Here is a 22,654-nt window from a genome sequence, read left to right on the forward strand (position 1 = left end):
TTGGCATAAATTAGTTTGTCTTCCCAAGTAACTATTAAATGTGGTGAGAAGGAAATGGCTCTCCTGCAGATGGCTGAGCACCTGCCTGCCAAGGGAAGCAGAGAATGAATTCCTTGTTTTTCTTTGGTTTTGTATGTAACTTTTGTTTTACCTAGTAAAATCTGTCTTATCTCAACCCATGAGTTTTCTCACTTTTGTACTTCTGGATCTCTCCCCTGTTCTAATGATGAGTGAGTGACTGTGCAAGGCTTAGCTTCCACCTGGGGATAAATCACCATGACACAGCATAATAAAGCCATGTGGGTATTCTAAGGAATCTTATGACTTTGGTTATACTAACATACTTCAACTCTGAAACTTTGTAATGTACTTTGTCCATAACTTTTCAATGTAATTACAAACCCTAACATTATTTTATCTGGTACTAACTCACTCTCCCAGAAAACTCATATCATGAAATTTCATAGACAGTATGGACATGGTAGACATGCTTTGGGCTGAGGCAGGGGAGAGAAGAAGGAAGTTTAGCCATAGATTTGAGCCTTGCTACGCCAACCAAACTCTACCTTACAATGGTCTAATGGATACAGGAATTTGACATACCTACATTTGAAGTCTATACAATAGACTCCCTATACAATACAGGGAGTAGACACCCAAATGACACATGGTGACACAAATTCCTTTGAAACTGTGTGAAATCACACACAATGTAAAATCCAGACTATACCTTTAAAATAATAAATTCTTACTACTGCCACTGGGGAATACACCATAATGTGACAAGAGATAGTACAGGAAAACTTTAGCCCAGGGCTGAGCGGTCAATAAAAAACCAAGCTATGCCATATATCATGATGAAATGAAGTGGAGAGGGCAATTAAGCTGCTGTTTATAAATGCATGAAAAAACAAATTATGATTGCCGGTCCCAAGAGATATAAAAAAAAAAACCAGAAGAGATTCAGAGGAGGGGTACAGGTGTGATCGAAAGTCTGGCACGGCTTCCATACAAGAAATGATTAATCAAGAAGTCCCAGAGCTTTCCACAAAGGAAAAATAACAGCCTAGAGAGAAATTTATTTAAGTCCATACAATCATCAGTGGCAAAAAGAGTGGAGAGGGAATAACTGTTTTCCATGACTTCCAATGGCTGTACTCATTGTCTAATGAAGATGTCACTTACAATGTTCAAAAACAAACAAAAAAGTTTGTCTTTTCACAGGACTGGTAAAAATGAGTCTCTTTGCAGAGTATTGTTTCTCTGGAACATTTATATGCTTTCAAAGAAAACTTTGAGAAAGTCATGGCAAAGAGAATCTGTGGGGGACTACTACCTTATATTTGGAGACTAAGAAAACATACAGAATTAAAACTATTACGTGCTTCTACACACTACGGTGTTTTCATGAGTGTCTGCTTGTTGAAGATATCCTTATTTGCACTGTCAGGTTACTAACAAAATAAGCATTACTTTATTACACTTATTCTTAATTTATTCATGTTTCACATTTGTTTTTCATTAAAATGACAACTGAGTGAAAGATTTTTTTTTTTTTTAGGGGAATACTTTTAATTTTTAAGAAGAGATTCAGATCTAGAAATAAGAAAAAGTAAAATTATCAAAATTTATATTTCTGAGATCCATTTTATTCTTGCAAGTGAAAAAATTACTATTTTTAGGTATTTTAAAGTGTAGCTGAGGTTAAACCTCAGCTACATCAGACTCCTTTCAGATCACCTGAGATAAACTAATAGCAAAAAATTATGTTAAGGTTATGCATTATTTCTGTGTACAAATTCCTATGCTTGCAAGAGTCCTACTCAGCTCTGAGAATAAGACTTTAGATTTTGTGATCCCATTGGAGACAGCAGAAGGACATAAAAGAGGCTGATCTCTAATAAATGACAGCATTCAGCAGCTGCTCAATTCCCTGAGGAAGGAAGCAGCAACAATGGGCTACAATTACATTCTGAATTTGCTAAACCACCTATAATTGGTCAGCAACTCCATTTTTCCCGTCCAGAGAAGTGAATTCTTGCAGGCAGCAATTAAGTCCTTCTCTATAGGAACAAGATTTCTTATGACTCAGATGTATATGAGCAAACAAAAAAAAAAAAAAAAAAAAAAGGATGGCAGAGATTGAAGTTTTTAAAAAGACCTTGAGATACTAGCTTGAAGATATCTTTATTCTGTGAAATTCTGGCTTGTAACAACCTCTTGGGCCATTATATAAGCTGTAGACTCAGGAAGTTTAGCAAGCTCTCATTGTGGCACAAGGCATGCTCAGGAGATATGCAGGAATAGGAGGCACCAGATGTGGAATCTCAGTACGCTTCGTTAGGAGCTTGATGTGTGACCAAAGCAGACTGATACATAATGAAGCAGCAAGAAAAGGAAATTTAGAGAAAGTGTGTAGTCCCAGTTCTCAGGAAAACTGGTAAATCCTGTCATTAACAGTGCTGCCATAGATGAATCTCATCTGTTTCATGCAGAGACAATAATGAGAATCAATGTGTCTGGAATATAGGGGCCTATACCTCCAGATATGGTTTGGGTTTGTATCTGGCAGATAGAAAGCTATGCTGCTTATGAAAACAAGAAAACCCAAACAAACAAGACAACAAGGAAACCCAAATCCTGAAAACCCCAACTGTCAAAAACCCAGCAAAAATAAATGCCTTCATTTAGACACCTGCAGGGTATCAATGTCAAAGTACAGACAACCAGGTTATGAGTGACAAAATGTAAAACAACCTTAAAGGAGAGGAAAAGAGAAAAATTCTGCTTTGATGATATCACTTATTTTTCCTCTTTTTTCTTAAGGCTATTCTTAAAAACCATGAATGTGATGAATGTGATGCATTTGTAAATAAGGTGTGGCATAAAACTTTAAATGCAGCTTCATTATATGATAAGAGTGAAATGTGTTCCCTGTGGAGAAAAATCAATACTAAAGATCAAAGGAATATCTTCAAAAGTTCTTGCTTTAAGGGTTTACAAGTGCTATATTTCCTTGTTCCCCTCATGTTGATGAAAAAGAGATCCGGTAAAAGTGTTCATTATTGGAGAAAAAATATTTTTTTTTTTTTCCAATGAGAAAATGCACATTTCACATCCGTAATGCAGTGGCCTGCTGCCTTGGAAGGTGATATTTTAAAAGTCCCTTTTGGCTTCATTTTTATTGAGAACAATTGAGAGGACCTTTCACATGATGGGTTGGGAATACTGTAGGCTTCGTTCTCTGGCTGAGGGAAGGATGGTTGGGCAACAAACCATCTAGAAAAAGTTTCATCTGCTCCTCAGAAGATATGTACTCCAGAGAAGGGCAGATGGTATTTGCATTGCCCAGGGGGAGTTGCTTTAAACCACAGCTTTGCCTCTGCACAATTCTGCCAGTGTCATTTGTGCAAATATGAATCAATATGTTCTCTTGCCAGACCCACTCACCCAGAGGATTTGAGTTGCTCACTGTGAGAGCTATTGAGAGGGTGACTCAGGCCATGATGAGGTGAATTTGGACCTTTGTCTCCAATGTAGATACTCAAGAGTCTGGAAAAACTCTAAAATAAATGCTAACTCTTTTTTTCACAGCAAGAGAAATGTTTCTCCTAATGCACCTACAAACCATAGATTCATTTGCCTAAAGACATTGACTCAACAGACATTCCAATACAAATTGCTGCTGGTTCAAATTCCCTATTATTTTTATTAGTATGAATCCTGGAGTCATGTAGCTAAGGGAACCTGCACTGGTGTCCCAGAAATAAGGAATTGCCTTCAGCTGCTTGCTGGCAAAATTTTCAAATGAGCTTCACTGTATTCAGCGCTGAACAGATATGCAACCCAATAGGCAAAAAACAGTTCTGAAAATCTATTCTGGAAGGTTTGTAGTGGGAGATGGTGAGTGGGAAAGTGTTTCTTTAGTGTGGCCCATGTTTCTGTGCCTGAAGAGGACTGGGGTACCCCTTAAGCTTTGGGGATCCCTCAGAACCTACTTCAGCTCTCCTGGAAATAATATCTTGATTACCTCAAGTTTAGTCCATATGCACATTGTTTGTTTACATTTAATCTTTTCATCCGTAGCCCAAACCCCATCTTTATCCATGAATAGGAAAGTGGGAAGAAAAAAAAGGTTTTGGGCAGAAGAATGCTAAAAAATAATGCTTTTTTTAGAAAGTCGTACATCCAAAGACTATATTCATGTCTGCATGCAGTATGACTGCACTCAGAGAATTTGAGTGCTGCAGCCAGAGGGAAGCATGTGTATGCATCCTGGGATATCTTTAATTAGTTGGGGAAGTGATAAAAGTGAACCTACAGTGGCACAGATCCAGCCTCTTCCTAAATCTTGGTGCCAGTGTGCTGTTTATAGCACAGCCTTTTGTTGCTGCAGCTTCACCATTCTTAGTGCTCAATCTAGGTAGATTAGAGTTGCATTCAGATATATTGTTTTCAAAAAAGGGCTGAAAAGGCAATGAGACTGCTTCCATGCATGCAGGCTACGCAAGATTTATATTCACTATATCCTGTTAAAATACATACTTAGCTTTACAGATGGTTTGGATCATCCTGAACATTAGTTACATCTTTCTTATTTAGAGATAGGAGTGCAGTATGAAGCGCTGCTGCTGCAGTTAACTCTGCTATTTTTAGCTATTTTAGCACCAGATCTTTTTCTTTCAGAACACAAATTTTGCTTTACTGTTAACAAATGAAACAGACTAATGTGGGATACATTATCAAGTTGCCGAAGGTTGGCTTTTCTTCGTGTCACGCTTAAGAGTGACTGTGCTGCACTAATTAAAAACATTACCATGGCAATTGCTATAGAAACATTTAAATTGGCATCATCAGTAACAAATCCGTGCTATTGATCCCAGCAAGGCTTATTTCACACTACACCTGAAGAATCTAAATAGAATATTTTGCATTCAAAAGGGCTTCAAGAGATAAATTTTTTCCAGTTGTTACTGTGCTCAGGAGAATAATGTTTTTCATACAGAGATTATTCATTTACCTGGAGCTGTTGTAGGATTCTGACACCAAAGTCCTTACTGCAAGGAGAGACTGCAACAGTTCCCTGCTACCACCACATATCCCTCAAACCATAGAAATAAAAAAATACTTATTACCTCCACTCAGATCCACTGTTTTCCAAAAGAGGAAGAAAAGCAGGTTCTCAAATATGTTTGACATTAACATGTTTAACACAATAATGCCCCATCTTAAGAGAAGTTTCCAAGATAACTAGAAAGAAAACCAATTTCTATTGTTTGACAAAACAAGAAGCTGAGATTTAACTGATTAAACCATGGGAGCAGAAATAAAGTGAGAAGAGATTTTTTATAGAATACTGATCAGTTGCTTGGAAAAAAAAATCAATTATTCTCTAAAGATCTTTGGTCTTCTTAGAGGAAGAATCAAATTAGATGTTTTTCCTAATGTTTGGTAGACACATTGACCCAGAATAATAAGTCTTTCTTTACACCTAAAAGTTCCAGTTGTTTCAAAAATAAAAAGCAGAAAAACATGGGCTGTAGCTAAATTTTTTGTTTTTGCTCTTGCTTCATTCTTCTTGACAAGGATGCTATCTTTTGACTATGTAGTAAAGTCCTACTAATTAGCAAGGAAATCAGTAGAGGGCAGTGCTACACAGAAAAACCACATGCTTAGAGCAATCTTAGTTTAACTTCTACCCTGGCTGGGACAAAATATGGGAAACTAGATTCCTTTGAGAAAAAGACCTCTGTGAAAAATTGGTGTTTGCACCAATTGGTGTTTGCACAAAGATAATTTCTTCTAGCAGGGACAGAACATCAGTGCATGGTGCACTGAGTTCCTCTGAACTGGAAAAGTTGGCCTTCCTTTTCCAGACCATACCAGAATCCTTTGCTTCAGCATTAAACTCCACCTTCTGAGTCTACAGAGCACAAATCCTGACCTGCTTGAACAGTTCTCTATGAGAGAAGATGCATAAACCAATGACAACCTCAACGTATGTCTCTGAGTACAGAGTAGTAAAAACCTCTCTTGCATTTAAATGAGTAGGGCAAATAGTGTTTGGACAGAAAGGAATGAGTGCAATTTCAGGAAATTAAAAAATGTGCAGTTTTGAAATAAAAAAAAATTAAGCACTTGAAATTTTATTTACATTTTAAATTATCACCAAAATGAGCATGCAATCATACATCTCTAGAAGGCCAAATGAAAATATATTGATGTCACCCAACCTTCTCTGTTTCAAAAAAAAGAGGAAAATCAAAGTAGACAAAATCATCTGTGTGTTAGATTTGTCTAGGTTTTGAATTAAGGACATTTTGAAGCAAAAAAATTAACTCTTTGGTACTTTTTAATAACTTATTTTTCACAGCAGTCTTTCAGGACTTAGAGGTTTTACAGGAATGTTTTTAGTATTTTTGTAGTTTTATAGATTCAAATATGCATTAAAATTTTGCCAAATATGCATGTTATTTTTAGGAATTTTTGCTTAGTTTATGGCTTGTTCTGTCTTACTGCAGAAAAAACATTAAGGTCCAAGAAATTAGAGAAACAAATCAGTCATGACCTTAAATATATATCAATATAGTCAATATATTATATATATTGATAATATATATTATCAATATAGTTACATTACAACACATAGTTCATATCAAGGCAAAAGTCAACAAATTCAAAATTTGAATTATATGAACTTTTGAATATTATAATTCAGAATGTAAAGGAGAGGATTCTTGAACTACAGTCCAAATGCAAATGAAAGAGCACTATTTGAGGACATATCAAGCAAGAATATCTCCAGAAGAGATAAGAGACTCAGGAGAGTCACTGGACAAAGTTGATTGTCTGATTTCTGAATACAGTATTTCCAAAGGTTCTTGTTGTTGCCTACTTTCATTCTGCAGTACCTTAAGCAGGATCTGAGTTACAAAGCATGAAGAGGCCCTTCAATCTGCCTCAGATGATGCAGTGGAAAGGATTTGAAGTGCAAACAATGATGTCTTATGCTCTACATTAATAAATAGATTTATTCAGTGATAAAACCTACTTCAGTCTGGTATTATACAAGCAATTCAACTCATCAGACTTAAACATGGATGGAAGATTGGCTGACTTCAGGGGTTTTTTCTTTTGATCTGTATCCAATAAATTTCAATCACAAGACAGGATCATCATGTACTAAACATGTTCTTCAGTTAATGTCAAAATTTACTGGTATTAAATTAACCACAGGAGAGTTGGACTTTGCCCCTCTGCCTGCAGCCAGAACATACTCAGCATTACAAGAGAGAAAACCAGAATTCAAAGAAAACACACTCATGAATGTATGCTAAGATCTATGTACCTTCATGATTTTATGCAAATTAATTTACTTAGTGCTTTGATTCTTCAATTAAAATAAAAAGCAAAAGAAAACAACTTTTCCTGCATGATATACGTGATCTTCTTCATAAATATGACACCTATTAAGTTGTTTTCTTTTTGTTTTATAACATGATCTTAGAAAGTGATAAATATTCCAAGCCTTCACTTCTTGCTCAGCTAAAACTCTTTTTGAAGTTACTAAAATGCTTATACTTTGATCCTCCTTCAGAATTGCTGGTTATGACACTGAGTCCATGCAGAATATCATCATTTTAAGACAATTTCACACAAGGGCACAATTCCAGTAATTTAATCATCAAGGCCTTTAGAGTACAATTTAGTAAATGTTTTCCAATAAATAATCTTGGTTCTCAACTGACTAATAATTTTCACAAAAAGTATTTTATTTCCAAAATGAACTTTTGTACAGAAAAGAATACCTTCCCATCTTCTATAAAAATACCAAACAAAGAAACAACAGAGTGAAAATAGGTATTAGTAATGTTGGGTTGCAGAAGAAAGGGGGGTAATTTGTATGCTTTATTTTTAAATTTCAAAATATCTGAGAGTTTTAGTCTCACACTACTATCACTGTTAATCAACCAGGACTCTCAAAGAAAATGTACTTTTACTTCTGAATTGTTTTGCTATGATTTCTGTAATATACAATGACAGCTCAGCTAAAGATATCCTAAAGCAAAAACGGACTTAATGTGAAAAAGTTTATGGAAAACACTGGGACATCAGGCACTTCAGTTATGCTGCCAGATAAAGAGAATGAGATTGACTTTTTTTTTAATAAACATTGCTTACAAACATCTACAGAAAACATCCAAGTAATTTCAGAAAAATACTAATTGCAGTAAGGTTCTATATTATGAAAATTCCCATTCACTCAGAACGATTCAGGGAAAAATGAAATACATTCCAAACAGAGAATTCATTTCCAAATACAGAGTTTTATTAACCCCAGAGGGATTTCTATGAACTCACAGTTGTATAATAAGTACTTTTTGTTCTTGTTTAAAGAATCTGTGGAAGGCATCAATAATACTTTACAACTTTCATTTTATGACTTCCTTTCTGCTGAAATAGAAGATCCTCTGGACAACTTGGGGCTAGAAAAGGGGAAGAACGGGATGTATTAATCACAAAGTAACAGAGAATTCAGATCTGCAGACAGTTCTGAACAGATACTAAGGGAAGATAGTGTCAGGCTGAGCTAGAAGAGATTAGGTTGCAAGATTTCTTATTTGGGCTCTTTCCTTGTATCAGGATGCTGCTGGTAGCTGAAGCTTTCAGAGAAAGTATTTGACTCAGCTTGTGTTTTTAATAAATGCCTATGTACTGTGTGAGTGAACTAGTATAAGATGAAAAAAGACATTAAAGAACTTGACTTAAAACTCTCTGAGTAATTTTGATGGTTTTTTTTCATTCCCATGGATTATTGTTGTGATCACTAGACTGTATTCCTGTTTCCTTAGGGAAAAGAGTTATTGCAACTTACACAAACACTTTTCTCTGTCCCCTAGGTTTTTCTTACAAAAGGAATATAACATTTGAAAAATTTGTTCTGGTGAATTATTAGAGGAGTGGAGGCTAACAGCGTCTCTGGAAATGATGAGGACTCACTCCTTTCTGACAGTTTTGCTTTGGAGCTCTGTGTTTTATGTGGTTCATATGACACCATCCCAAAAAAGGACTAACAAGCACTCACACAGTGAAAGGATAACAGGATTGTCAGAGAATGATGGAAAAACACTGCACCGCACCAAGCGTGGTTGGATGTGGAATCAATTTTTCTTGCTGGAGGAATACACAGGTCCAGATACTCAATATGTGGGCAAGGTAAGCCTTGTGTTTAAAGGATTCTTAAAAGGTGTTGCATCTAACACCCTTGGTATTTTCACTCCTTCTCCACAGCTCTTTTGCTTTTAGTACAGCAGTAGTCCCAATTTCTCGTTATGTCAAAGCACACTGCAGATCACCTGAGGTTCCATGATTGTTCAAAAGTGTGAGAGAAGCAAAGAAGTTCAGGGAAAAAAGAAAGAGAACTGTTCAGACTAAAACGTTCCAATTTCTTGTTACATATGCCCATGCAAGTTTTATCACTTTCTCAACTGTTAAACATAAATATTAGATAAGAGAATATAAAAGTTATGATTTTATTCATCTACTTTGTGGCTTTTTGCCAGAATGATAGGCTGTATACTTTCTCAAGTGAAATATACAATTCTGTTAAAAACAAAATTACTCTCTCTCCATTATTCCAAGTAGGGGTGCAGTGTTTGAGGGAAAAAATTCTGGGTTTTATGATTTCTGAAATAAACTGAAAATTTTACTAAATGAATGGAAAGGCTTTACATTTTTTGAGATCTATCTACATCAGATGTCATCAACTATGGCACCTCTGAATTTCAATTTTCTCCAGTCATACCTTTTCTGATAACATGACACTCAAAAATTTCTAGATATTTAGCCCTCTGGTGTCTCACCATCCACAGATCTGACTTATGGTCTAGTATAACCAAGTCATCTTTATCAAAATCTAGAATATCAGAGATCTAGAACACACCCAGAGTGATTTACAATTAAGGAAATGTTTATCTCAATGGCTTAAATAAATAAATGTCCAATTCTGTTTCTGTCATTCATCCACAATGTTATCACTAGCTCTTATTATCAGGTAACTCTCATTTTCAGGTGCCTAGCTACAAATTTGATTTGGAAATTTATAGATGAAAGCTCCAAAATAGTTTTGAACATTAGCTAATATCTCTGGTTTTGGGAGAAATGATCATCTGGAAAACATGAAAGTCAACCCTTGTAACTAAAACCTTGATTCTTACCTTGTTCATACCAACATCTGTACAATTCTGCTTTCCATTAAATAAATTCCAACATGAAGTACCAGAAATGAGACAAAGGCAAATAATCCAGTTGCTAGATCTGTTTATCAGTGTGTAAAATTGGAAGTTTTGTTGTAGGCAAAAGGGTCTTCAATAACGGATGAACAAATTGCACGGAGATACTGCTGAAAACAACGTGTTTGCAGGTATTATTTAATATTGAGTAGACTTTTGAAGAAAACATACAAACATACAGGTGCACAACAATTCAAACTCCATAGCTTTAAATCTACCTAGACTGACAGAAACAGACTGGTTTTTTTAGTAGAAATCTGTCATAGAGGAGAAGCAAATGTCAAACATTAGAGCTACTTCCAGTTTCAGTCCCACTCAATACTGATGAATGACTTCAAACTACTTTAACACTCAAATAAATTAGGCTTACATCAAGACCATCACCACCATCCTTGTTTCACAAAAGGAATGCTTACATGTTATATTGCAACAGAGGCAAACTTGCCAGAGCAAGGTAAGATTGCATCTTACTTGTCCCAAACTAACAAAAAATTATTGGACCTTTTTACCATAGACTTAAGTCTAAGAAGAAAAACCAGATGTCTGTAGAGCAGATGGATCTCAGATGTTTCACTTCTTTTAATTTTAATTGCATATTGATATTTTTTACATTTCACTAAAAAATATTACAGAAAGACCCCTAAGAGAAGTCAGCATCACTGATTCTCTAAACAGGTGGAAATTACCCCAAATATTACCCTGTGTTCCAAAGAGGAGCTGCATTGAACTGATGAACTCCATGTGTTTTCATTCATTTCATAAGAGGTTATACCATGATGAAATGATCCCAGTTATGTCCTCAGTGGTATAAAACCACGGTAAATCCATTTTGAGTTGGTTCTAATTATTGTAGGTACATGTAACATACAGCATCAAGAGGGAGCTGCTACAAGAAGTCAAAGAAGGATTTTTTTTTTTTATGAAAGAAAAAGCACCCCAACAACTTCATTGAACAACATTATTCTGAGAAAGGCTTAAATCTCAGATTTAGTATTCTCCTCTTCAGAGTGATGGTAATTAGCAAACTAGTATGTGTGAAGTAAGAGCACTTTTATTCCAACCCATGGGGACTAGATCATAGCAAGCATTCTTAGCTATCCCCTCTTTAATATGGATATGCACAGGCAGATAGGTTTCTGGGGTAGAATAACAATTCTAGTACTAAATTTAAATAAACTGAATTAAGAAACTTTATCATTTAATAAACTTCTAGGGGATCATAGTCACAATATTGAAAAATTAGTAATTTTTATAGTTGGATTGCTGGCAGCCACCCTTCAAGGATGGGGGATATATGCAGAACAATTGCCTTGTGGATGTGATGGGAGTCAAGGTAAATCCAGACAATTTACGGTATGTCCACCTCACATTTTTCTTTACTTCTGCAAGCTCAAAGGATTCATATCTCGAATACAGGTGAATGCATAAAATACATTGTTTCTAAAATACATGGGGAGAGAAACATTGCTCTAGAGAGTCTGAAATACAAATTAAATATTCTGTCAGATATATGTAAGGTAAGTAGTACCAGAGTCTCGTTTAAAAAATCAGACAAGGAAAAAATATCTAAAATGTAAAAATGGCAATGTTCTTTCCAAATGCCTGTTGCCTAGTGAGATGCATATCTAAATCACATTAATAATGGGAGGAATTTTCAGAGGATGTAGTGAGAGAAACTGTAAATCTTTATTCTGCCTATGAAGAATTAACAGAAGAAGATGATTACAATATAGTACTAATAGTTAAATTTATGAAATTATTTCTTTTTAAAGGAAGAAAAATGGCCTGCTAGTTTTTTTGTTATAAAATAAGGTGTTGAGAAAATAAACACCTGACTGTATGTCATGTCTGGGAATCTCCTTTCTTTTGCAAGGGAAGGGCCATAGATCCAGCCTCTTAGCTGCTACTAATTTTAAGGCCCTTGCAGAACCTGAGAAATGAAAGTTAAAACACTGACCTTCTATGAGAAAAGTTTAGAAAATCTACTCACTTCCTAACAACCTATCCAAAGAGATAATTATCGTAAAAGTGGACAAGCAGTTTGGGAAGTATTAAAATGCTGATGAGGATGATGTTTAATAATTACAGAAAAAAACTTGCACAGAAGGTTCTAACCAAATACCTCTCAAGGAATCATTAGTTTTATTTTCCAAAGATAATATTGATTTTATGTGTCTCCATTTCTGAATGACATAACTTATACTCACTGAATGGGCATCACTTGTGCAAAATGCTAAGCCCCTTTTAACTCCACTCCTTATGAAATACCCCTAGACAGGAATAAATAGACCTGATCAAAATCATGAACCATTTTGGAAAACATGATCCCTTATGTTTGCAACAGTGTATTGAAATTATTTCAAGGGATGAGATTTTCTCTCCTTTAAGTCACTCAATTGCATTTTTTACATGGAAGATCTCCTCTCCCTATATCAATTGCTAATAAAAGGCTGCTAATCTAGATGGACAGATAATGGGTGAAGTACTATGAAATATATGTCAGAACCAATCATAAAGATTACAACCAAAAACCTGCCGTATCCCAGAATTTTAAAAAGAAACAAACAAGAATAAAACTGTTTTTTGCACACCACCTGCAACTTTTCATTTTCATAATAAAGGAGGAAATACAAAATAAAAACATAATTGTCACTGCTCAAAATTACCTGCTCATGAATAACCTCCAGTTTAATAACTTCCATAAAAACAAATTAAGTAGGTTCTGCATGTTATAAACAGCATTTATATTGAATGAAAACTGATGAAATGTGTCTCTTCTATCACCAGTTAACCAAGTAATTCGTTTCATATAATTTATTTGTGTGTCTTAACAGGATGTATAAAGTGAAAAGAAAAATAGTAAAAAGGTAGTTTTCTGGGGTTTTTGTTGGGTTTTTTTTTGGGGGGGGAAGGTGTTTGATTTGGTTTTGTACTTGGAAGGGCAGGGTGCAACATATGCTTAAATGCAGCCATTTCTTTCTTGTAATCTACATTTATAAATATTCAGACGTCTGCAAATAAAGTTGTATGCTATAGCAATCTCTCTTAAAAGAGAGAGAGAAAACCAAAATAACTTAATTAAACTTCATAAATAATTATTACCTAATAACACTTTAACTTAAAAACAATAAAAGAGGTATCACTGAATTGCCAGCCTCACCAGACTTGGTTATTTTTAAAAGAATTCACTCAAATGCCCCTTTGTACTGAAAAGTTTTGAGATTTTTTTCCTTATTATTTAATAGAATTAGATAGTATTTTCCTGTAAAAATAAACTGTAAATATATTAATTGCTGAAAATATTATTTCACATTACATTTCTCTCTGCCTTTGGTGTACCTACCAGTCCAGAGTAGGCTCCCTCTTAATACGAAAGTAGCAGAGAAGTTGGAAACCTGAGAGCAGTAAAATACTTTCCTCATTAGTCTTATCCTCATTCATTCACACCCTCTGAACATGTTGCTGAGGCCCTGGCCATGCTCAGCCTCTGCTCTGAGCAGTTGGGAGGAAGAAGCTTATGGCCCACAGGGGTGACCCAAAAAGCTGGCTCTTCACAACACTGCAGTGCCCAAACCAGCAATAACCATAGTTGCTCCATAATGTTCTCTTCCACAGTAGTTTTTGTTAATTGCCTAATAATATTTGTGTACTGAATTTTTATCTTTATCTTGCATTTGTAGTGAGAGAGAGAACTTACTTTCTTACTTGAGACCTAAATCAATTTATGGAATTTTTCCATAAGGATTTCTTTATAGAATTTGCTACTTTTCCTCTACAGAGACAGTTTAAGAGTGACCTATAAGGTTGTGAGAATAAAAAGGTGCACAATCCTTTCAGAGTTTCAAGTGTGCTCTCTACTTTGTTGTAGCTACAGTCCATTTGTTCCCCCATAAAACTGTTGCAATCAGGACAACAACTAAATGTAGCTAGAAACAGAATAATTTTTGATATCTTTTAACTTAACATTATGGTAAATTAAAAAAAAAAAAACAAAAACTGAAACAACAAAACCCCCCACAGAATCATAAAAATCATATGTTCCTACTATTAAAAGATATAATTCAACACTGGGAAGATTTCGTCATATTCTTAATATATTCCATCTAGTATGCACTGTATCCCAAAGCCATCTTATAAATCACAACTTTTGAAGAAGGTATAATAAAATATTTTCATTAGAATCTTTGTTCCTAATGTAAGACCAATATTTTTAGATTGAATAAAATATGAAAAATTACTAGGTTCTCCTTTTGTCTTTCCTTACTCAGACCTCAGGTTTTTCCTTGTATTTGAGTAAATACAAGGAAAAAATGATGTATCAAAACAGAAAAGGTAAAAAAAAAATAAAGACAGTGAATACCAAAGAAATAGGAAAAAAGTCTAACCAACAGTATTTAAAAAATACAAAACTGAAGACTTTTTGATTTGGAAATTAATCAATCATCTCCACTTGGACTGCATTCTTCAGTTAGCACATTTTTCAATAAATATTTGATCTAGTTTCAAGCAGCCATATCCTAGGCAGATGAACCACCAAAATGAAGCTAAAATTAAAACAGACAAACAGAGGGGAAAAAAATTTTAAAAGTGCCATAAGATGTCCCTGTCTTAGACACATTCATAAATTAATTGCAAACACCAATAAGGAGCCATAGTTTTACTTTTTAAAAATTATTTCTTTTTTGGAGGCTTTCAACATAAACCTTATTGAAATAATGCTGGAAGTAAAATTTTTTTGTCAAAAAAAAAAAAAAAAAGAAGAGTCTTCAATAAATTTTGCTATTTTAAAAAGAAGGGTGGAGTGTCAGGGAAGAAAATGATGAAAGACAAATGTTACATCTTCCAAACACAATGGGACTCTTTTTCTAGAAAGGGCATCAGTAATTTCTGACAACCTAAACACATTTTTGATTGAAGTTTGAAAAACAGTGACAGAGATCACTAATAGTGATTAGAGATCTAATCACATCATGCATAACACAAGTATAAACTGTTTAAATAGGTAATATCTTGAATGTTACATTGGGAGAATGGGTCTAAGCTAGAATTTTGCTGTCAAATTTGAACATCATATTTCACATAAAATAAAGAATTATTTTTGAAAACAACTGCAATGATCAGAGGCTTCAAAGACACGAATAACAAGAGTGAGTTGGCATTGTTTGGTACAGATAGAGCAGCTGTCATGAGATCTGACAACTTCTGTTTCTTCAGCTACATAAAAGGCTGTTAAAAAAAACAATCTGAAGTTCTTGTCATGTTCAGGGTGAGAAGTTGGGTTCCTATCGTCATACAGTTGATTTACACTTATCATCAGGAAAAAGTTTTTGACGGTAAATACAGTCAAGACAGTTAAGAACTTGGTAAAGAGCTCTCAGAGAGACAGCATTGTATTGATACTGGAGGGTTTCATGAGAAACACAAAAAAAAAAACACGTGCCAGAAAGGTGACAATAATACTACCTGGAGGCTGAAGTCTGTGTTTCTCTTTAGGGCTCTGGCTGTTCTCTTCTCAAGGATTCTGTGTGTGTTTTCAAGTTCAACTGCTAAATCAGCTAAACTTGTTTAGAGGGGAAAAAGTTAAATATAACAAAAAATCCTGAACCAAAATAAAGCCAGAAATATAAGAAATGAGGAAATCCTCAAAGCTTTCATGACAAATTTCCCCTTGCTCCTTTCCCTTGTTTTTTCCATTTCCCTTCTTCCTTCTCCTCTTTGGGGACAGAACATCCAGACTGCAATGATTTTCAACTTTAAAAGAATAAAAGAGGAACCTTCCAAATATGTGCCTTTAGAGATACTTAATGGAAAACAGGAATTTTCAATGCAATTTCTGAAAATTTAGCAACACTCACTGAAAAGTTCACCCATAGCAAAAATACAGGCATCTAAAAAATTACTAAGCTACTTTTAAAACTAAAGTCAATTCAAGAAAATTAACATAGGCAAAACCAGCAATATTTCTCAATTCTTTTCCCTTTTTCCTCTCTCTCCCCATGCTTCTCTCAGGTGTGGATAAAGTTATGTTCACCCAATACCCAACCTAGCAGCAATGGCATGGAGTTTACTTTATAGTTCACCTCAATGCTTGCTCTTGGCTCAGGCATAGCTACCCTTGCCTGGGGATGTCCTGAGTGTGCTCAGAGCACCAAGGCATTGGCACCAGACAACAGGAATGAGGGAGGCCTCCCCTGTGGAGTTCACTGGAATTGAGCATGTTGACAAACTAATGAAAAAAACAAGGCTTGAAGTAAAACCACCTGTTTTAAAGACACGGTGGGCATGGAGAATGGAGTCGTCTTCTGTCTGCAGCAGTAATTTCCAGCTGCCAGTTAAAACATAATTTTCATTTTAATAAAAATGGTTTTTCTGAGCTTAAAAGTCTCATGTTCTTGTCAAGGTCCATATGTGAAAAGGCCTAAGAAGGTCTGGCTTGAAGATCTGTCTGGCTCAGGAACTTGGCATAATAGATAATGCTTATTCATAGAATAGCTCTATCTTATTAAAACTTCCTTGGGTAGTATTTCTTAACCTTGCAGCATTAAGCCTGGGAAACGAAGATTAGACCAGTAGCAATCTGCAGACCTTTCATTATTTATTATCAGGCAATCATTTATTGTGCATGAAAAGGTGGGAGGTTGAGGGAGACGTGTTTGGTGAGATATTTTTCATAAGGTTGCTTATTTATTCCCTTGATTACATTATGGGAATAATTCTGGAGAGGGAAAGTGCTTTGACTATATTGTGGTTTACTGGTACCTGCCAGCCCAGTGATGGAGAGCAAAAGCCATCAAAGCAAAACAGTATGTGACGACCTAATAAGGTCGATTTGACAGCATCAGAGGATGGTATTGTGCAATGTCTTGTCTGTCAGGGAGAGTGTTACGAAATAGTGAAGCTGTCAACAAGCAACTGTCAAGAACAGCAAGTGTTTTCTTCCTCTATGTGCCCAGTACATCAAATACTGTGTATTGCAGGAATCATCACACAGTTCAGTCTTTGGAAACTGGGGGAAAAAAAAAAGTTAGTCTAATCCATGTAATTGGCCAATTTTACACCATACTGGGTATCAATGCAAAGAGGAACCTGTGTACTCTTATCAGTTTTGGAATTACATAACCATGGTCTAATCATTGCTGTAAATATTGCTGTAGCAGCACAAACACACTGGGCAAACTTCTGCTCACTCTTGCATCAACCTAGGGTCAAGAAACACTTCTGAAATCCCTCTTTTCTGCTTTTACATAACAGAATGTAGTAAAATTAATAAGAAAGCATTACAACCTCCATGAACAATTTAGAAGTTACAAATTCCTCTTTCTTCACATTTCAGACACAAGTCCATTTCAGATGGAAGCCCCTATAGCAGTTTTTTCAAATTTTGAAAACAAGGAAATGACAACCAGGGTGACAAATTATTTTAATAATTTAACTGAAAAAAAAGTTTTGTTACTTATTCTCCATTTCCAGAGGAGGAACTAAAGGGGAAATGGCACCAATTCTCCCTTGCTTTAGTTGTAAAGCTCTTGCCAGAATCTCAAAGAGGTTTTTAGAATGGTTGATTCAGGTACAAGAAGAAATTTATTTCCTATATCCAGCCATAAAAATAATTGGTAATGCTGGAAATAGTTAATAATTAAATTTGACTAAATTTTTGTTTTATATAAATTTTACTTTATTTTTCCATCTGTAAATTTTAATTGCCTACAATTCTCTAATGAAGCTGTCCCTCAGAACATGTCTGCAAATCAGTTGTTCCCACAGAAGATTACAAAAAAAAAAGCTCTGGAATAGAATGACAATAGCCATGAAGTATTGGGCTGAATGGTGTATCAGGGTACACTATGAAAAGGAGAAAGATACAGAACCAAATATTTACTATCCACCTACTTGGGGAACAGTGCTTGAATTTTCGATATAATCGATTGCTTTATCTTTTCCTAAAGCATAACAATGACCAAGACAGATACTAAATGGCATAGTGTTATACTTCTACTCAAGCATTTATTAACTTAATCTACCTAACTTAAAATATGTATTTTTTGCCATCACCTGTAGCCATTTTTGACCTTTGAATTTCTAACTGTTGCTACATATTTCTGATTAAGAGCTGAATTAAACTAAATTTCCAAATATTGAGAATAAATATGGTTCTTATAAAAAATTTCTGGTAAAAACTTCTATGCAGTTAAAGTAGAAATAAACACTAATATATCACACTGATAAAATTTTGTATGTACTGATGTAACCTTTAAAAATGGTGCCCTTCTGACAGTTCAGTCTTACAGGGATTGTGGAAGTAAACATATTTTTCTTTTTAATAAGCATTTCTGATGAATGAGCCCTGCCAAATAACAGGAGGTAACAGAGCATTAAATGTTTCTATACAACAGGTAGCTGACTGATAAGAACAAATTAAGAAATGAAAAATAAAATATTAAAAGTATTTGCTTTCCCTCTCTCTCTACCATTACATTATTTGCATTTAAAAGGGTGAGAATAAAGTCCCTGTAAAACAATAATTTTTTTTTTTTAAATAGGGAAAAAAGACTGTATGTTCTGCGTAAGACAAGTGACTAAAAGAAAAAAACATTTGCCTTTAATTTTGAATCTATATTAATTAGATATAAACAATTGGTGTCGAAAATAAAAAGAATTTAAAGAGGAATTTGGCATGGAAACATATTTCTGTGTCCATCGTCACTGAAGCAAATGGAAGGAAGGTTGTTGCAAGAAAGAAAAATAAATCACTAAAGCCTGTGTGATTGTTTTTTTTCTTTTAGCTCTAAATTTCACAGAACATGCAAATACATCAATCTCCGTAAAGGCTAGTAATTATGAAATGGAAGAGTTCATGGTTTGATTGCCACACTCCGTATGAAAAATTTAGAATCACATACAGAAAGGCATGAAGTGAAGGGAAAAATGTGAATCTTTAGAAGAAGAAATTCTTCAGTGCCTCAAAAATACAGAGGGAAACAGGAATCACCCATTCTGTTTTCATCTTATTATAGATACTGCAATTAACTTTCTTTGTCATTCAGGTGGCTAAATCTGGTCTAGCTTCATATTGTGTAAAAGAAAAAGAGGCAAAATCCCCCCTCCCCCTCATAATTTAAAGTCCTTTTATTGTCTTAAAAATTATGAAAGTATAAGTGTGTTTGTATATCTGTGTAAATCACTGGTTTATCTGCAGGATAAAGAAAGAATTTAGGTTGATCTTTTTGATGTGAATAAAAGAAAAAAAGGATAAGTCAAATGTTAAAATCCTTATTCTAGGATTATTAATTTCCACATCCATAAGTAAAATTCAATGAAATATATCAATGTCTTTTACATTAAATGGACATCACCTATGGTGAGACAGGCACTGACAAAACATCTCTTCTGAGGAGGAGGAAACTGCAACAAAGTTTCTGAAACAGTGATTTGAGGTCACAGAACAAGTCAATGACAACAGTTTGCTCCTGGATAAGTCCAAATTCACAGAATGGCAAGGCTTATCTATTTGGAGAAGTCAAGACAGAAAGGAGAGCATTTATCAAGAGTGAAAACAATTTGAAAAACAATCAGTTCTGTTCCCTTATTTTAATAATAACAAAATCTCAATTTCTATCTTAAAACCTATTTTCAAATTATTAACAAGATCATGGTCTACATTTGAGTCCAGCTGAAGTTGAAGGATAACTAGCAAAACAAGCAGTTTTATTATGTGTGCTGTGTCCTTCTCCAAAGGACAGCAAACTTTCTTAGACAAAAAAATGGATTCCAGAAAAGAATGGAGACAGTCATCTTTGAATTCTCCAGTTCTCCCCCACCAAATTTTTTCATATCAAATTAGTATCAATTCATTCAGAATTTTATCTGCCTTAACCACGTGCAAATGCTTTGACTATCCTTGCTGTTGAATAATATAACTATTCCCTTATGCACCTCCTGCTGTTTTTTCTTTTTCATTATTATCTGCATTAAAAATCTTTTTTTTTTTTAAATCTTTCCTAAATAACTCCCACACTCTCTAATTTCTCCTTCTCAATCTCACTTCATCTGACCAGTTTGCAGATCCATCTATTAAATTAAATATGAAGCCACACTGTTGGTGCACAGGGCTTTGTGCTTGGTTTGGGCCTCACACCTGGATTTCTCTAGGCACTACTTCTCTTTCGTGGAGGTTCCACCTGAAGCCCCAGGGAGCCTTGTCCTGGCTCCCCTCAAAGACACAATCTACATGTTTAGTCAGACAGGTACAATCAGCCTGTGGTTTATGCAGAACCCAAAGTCCATCCCAGGCACCCTCCAAATGCAGTTACACTCACCACTTTCTGTTGTGCCATGGAAGTCTTTAAGGAGTGTTGATAACTATTCCAGCCACTGCCCTGTCTTTGCCCTCATTACAGTTACGACTTTACACATTTTGAAACAAGATTTAAAAGAGCTAAAAGAGTAAGTAATGCAAATTTCAATAAATGCAAAATGAGTGACAAATAAGAAAAAGAAAAAAGAGACTAAATAATGTTTTCTTAACTACTGGTTTTCATGATGCTTTTCTTGAAAAAATAGCTTCCCCTAGGAAGCTACCTTATCATAACACAGATTCAAGGCTTGGTTCCTATTATGTCCTGTCCTGATTAAAAACCTTTTTCTTTGTTATACCTACCTTTGAGACTCTCCCATATATTTCCAGGGGTTGGGCATATGCCTGTCTTGGAGCAGACATGGAGTGGGGGAATTGCACTCACACTTAGGAAGGTATGACATGGATAAATCTACAGAAAATTTTCACTGACTACTCTTGAGTTCATATGACAATTTACATTTTCAAGACAGTCAGCAGAACAGAGAAAACAGTATAATACTCAAAATTAACTTCAGTTTATGATTTTTTTTTTCTTTCTCTTTTTTTTTTTTGGTCAACACTGTCAAAAAATAAGCAGTAACAAAGGACCTTAGTGATAATTTCAACAATGATCTTGCCTTCTTTCCTAGTACTGTTCATTTGAAAATTTGGTTTTAGATAAATATTTAAGATATCTAATGTTCCACCACATAACAATAGAATTCTGAAATTAGTATTGAGTAATTAATTAATTTCTTCTTGTGAGATATATACATTGTCCCAAAAATATTTTGTTAACCCATTTGCAAAGTAAGATCTTAGGAAAAATACATATTTTTAGAATTAATCTTTGTGGTCATTCCAAATCAATAAGCATGAAACTCAGCATAAAAACTTTTCAGGTTTGAAATGCATTTATGTAAAAACAAGTATGTTTTAAGAAGAATGAATAATATATTTTGTGTATTTCTGGAAACTACATATCCAACAGCTTAAGAAAAGTTTCAGTCACCAGGTCTATAGTCTGGTTTTGTTGGCTTGGTGCTGAAATCCTGGAAGTATTTAAGCTAAAAAAGACTCGGATCATATTGGCTTACCTCTCAGTATCCTACTATTCCATTATACTGTATGACTTCCTAAAAACCATGCAGTCTTGATCAGTGCACAACTGTCTATAAGTATACATATATATATATATATATATTATATATATTATATATATATGTACATGAAATTATGATCAGAAGTGACAAAATACTCAAATATTCCTGTTATTGGTATATTCTTGAGGTTGTTGTGGATGGCCCATTCCTGAAAATACTTAAACACGCAGTATATTCAGTCCTTGTTCAAAGTTAGGAAATGGATAACAAGAAAAGTTAAAGGACATCAGATTCATGAAAGAAAATAGAAGAGAACAAATCACAAAATCAAACACAGGTCTAATATGATCTAAAAGTTCTAAATTCTGGGGCCAGGGAGGCAGGGACACTAAGATAATCAAAAAGTACAGTGGTCAGAATGACTACTCTCTTAAACCAGCACCTCCTGTTGCCTCTGAGATAAAGTATTTGGCTAAAAAACCATTGGTCTCCCCTACTAGAGTATTTTTTATAAGCTTATTAGCATAGAGCTGAGCTCAGAGCAATTAGTTCTGCAGAGGGTAGGGAATAATCCATCCATATGACAAACTCATGTTGCTTCTAAGCCACGGCTTTTATTCCTGCCAATCTGTGCACATCTTTTGAAACCAAAGGACATTTTGTGTGCCTCTGAAACAGGAAGGAAAGTCAGGCACACAGACAGATTCCACTCAGGAGTTTCTGGTAAAAGAAAAATCTATGAGAAAGATATCCTCTGCTATTGTGAAGCCTTTAAAATAAAGATGGATTTAACACCTTTTCCAGGGATTGATTAAAGTGACAATGCTAGGTGTTATGATGTCATAATTTCTACCCTATGGACACAATTGATGACTGGAGTCACTTCCTGTAAATCTGTATCTTATCTTATGGAACAGACAAAT

The 22,654-nt window shown here is 34.8% G+C and overlaps 1 protein-coding gene across 2 annotated transcripts in view; it reads left to right on the top strand.

Moving 5' to 3' along the window:
• The first annotated feature begins 8,985 nt into the window (after window positions 1–8,985).
• The window catches only part of LOC103820215 (cadherin-9), a 65,277-nt gene continuing 51,608 nt past the window's right edge, over window positions 8,986–22,654 (top strand). The window contains exon 1 of one of the 2 annotated variants that reach the window (XM_009094896.4): window positions 8,986–9,216. In XM_009094896.4, the coding sequence (XP_009093144.4) occupies window positions 8,986–9,216 (231 nt within the window). The remainder of the gene's footprint in view (window positions 9,217–22,654) is intronic. The other variant, XM_050970823.1, reaches the window with a different exon arrangement.

Source organism: Serinus canaria, chromosome 2 (assembly GCF_022539315.1).
Source record: "Serinus canaria isolate serCan28SL12 chromosome 2, serCan2020, whole genome shotgun sequence".
In the NCBI taxonomy this organism is placed as follows: Eukaryota; Metazoa; Chordata; class Aves; order Passeriformes; family Fringillidae; genus Serinus; species Serinus canaria.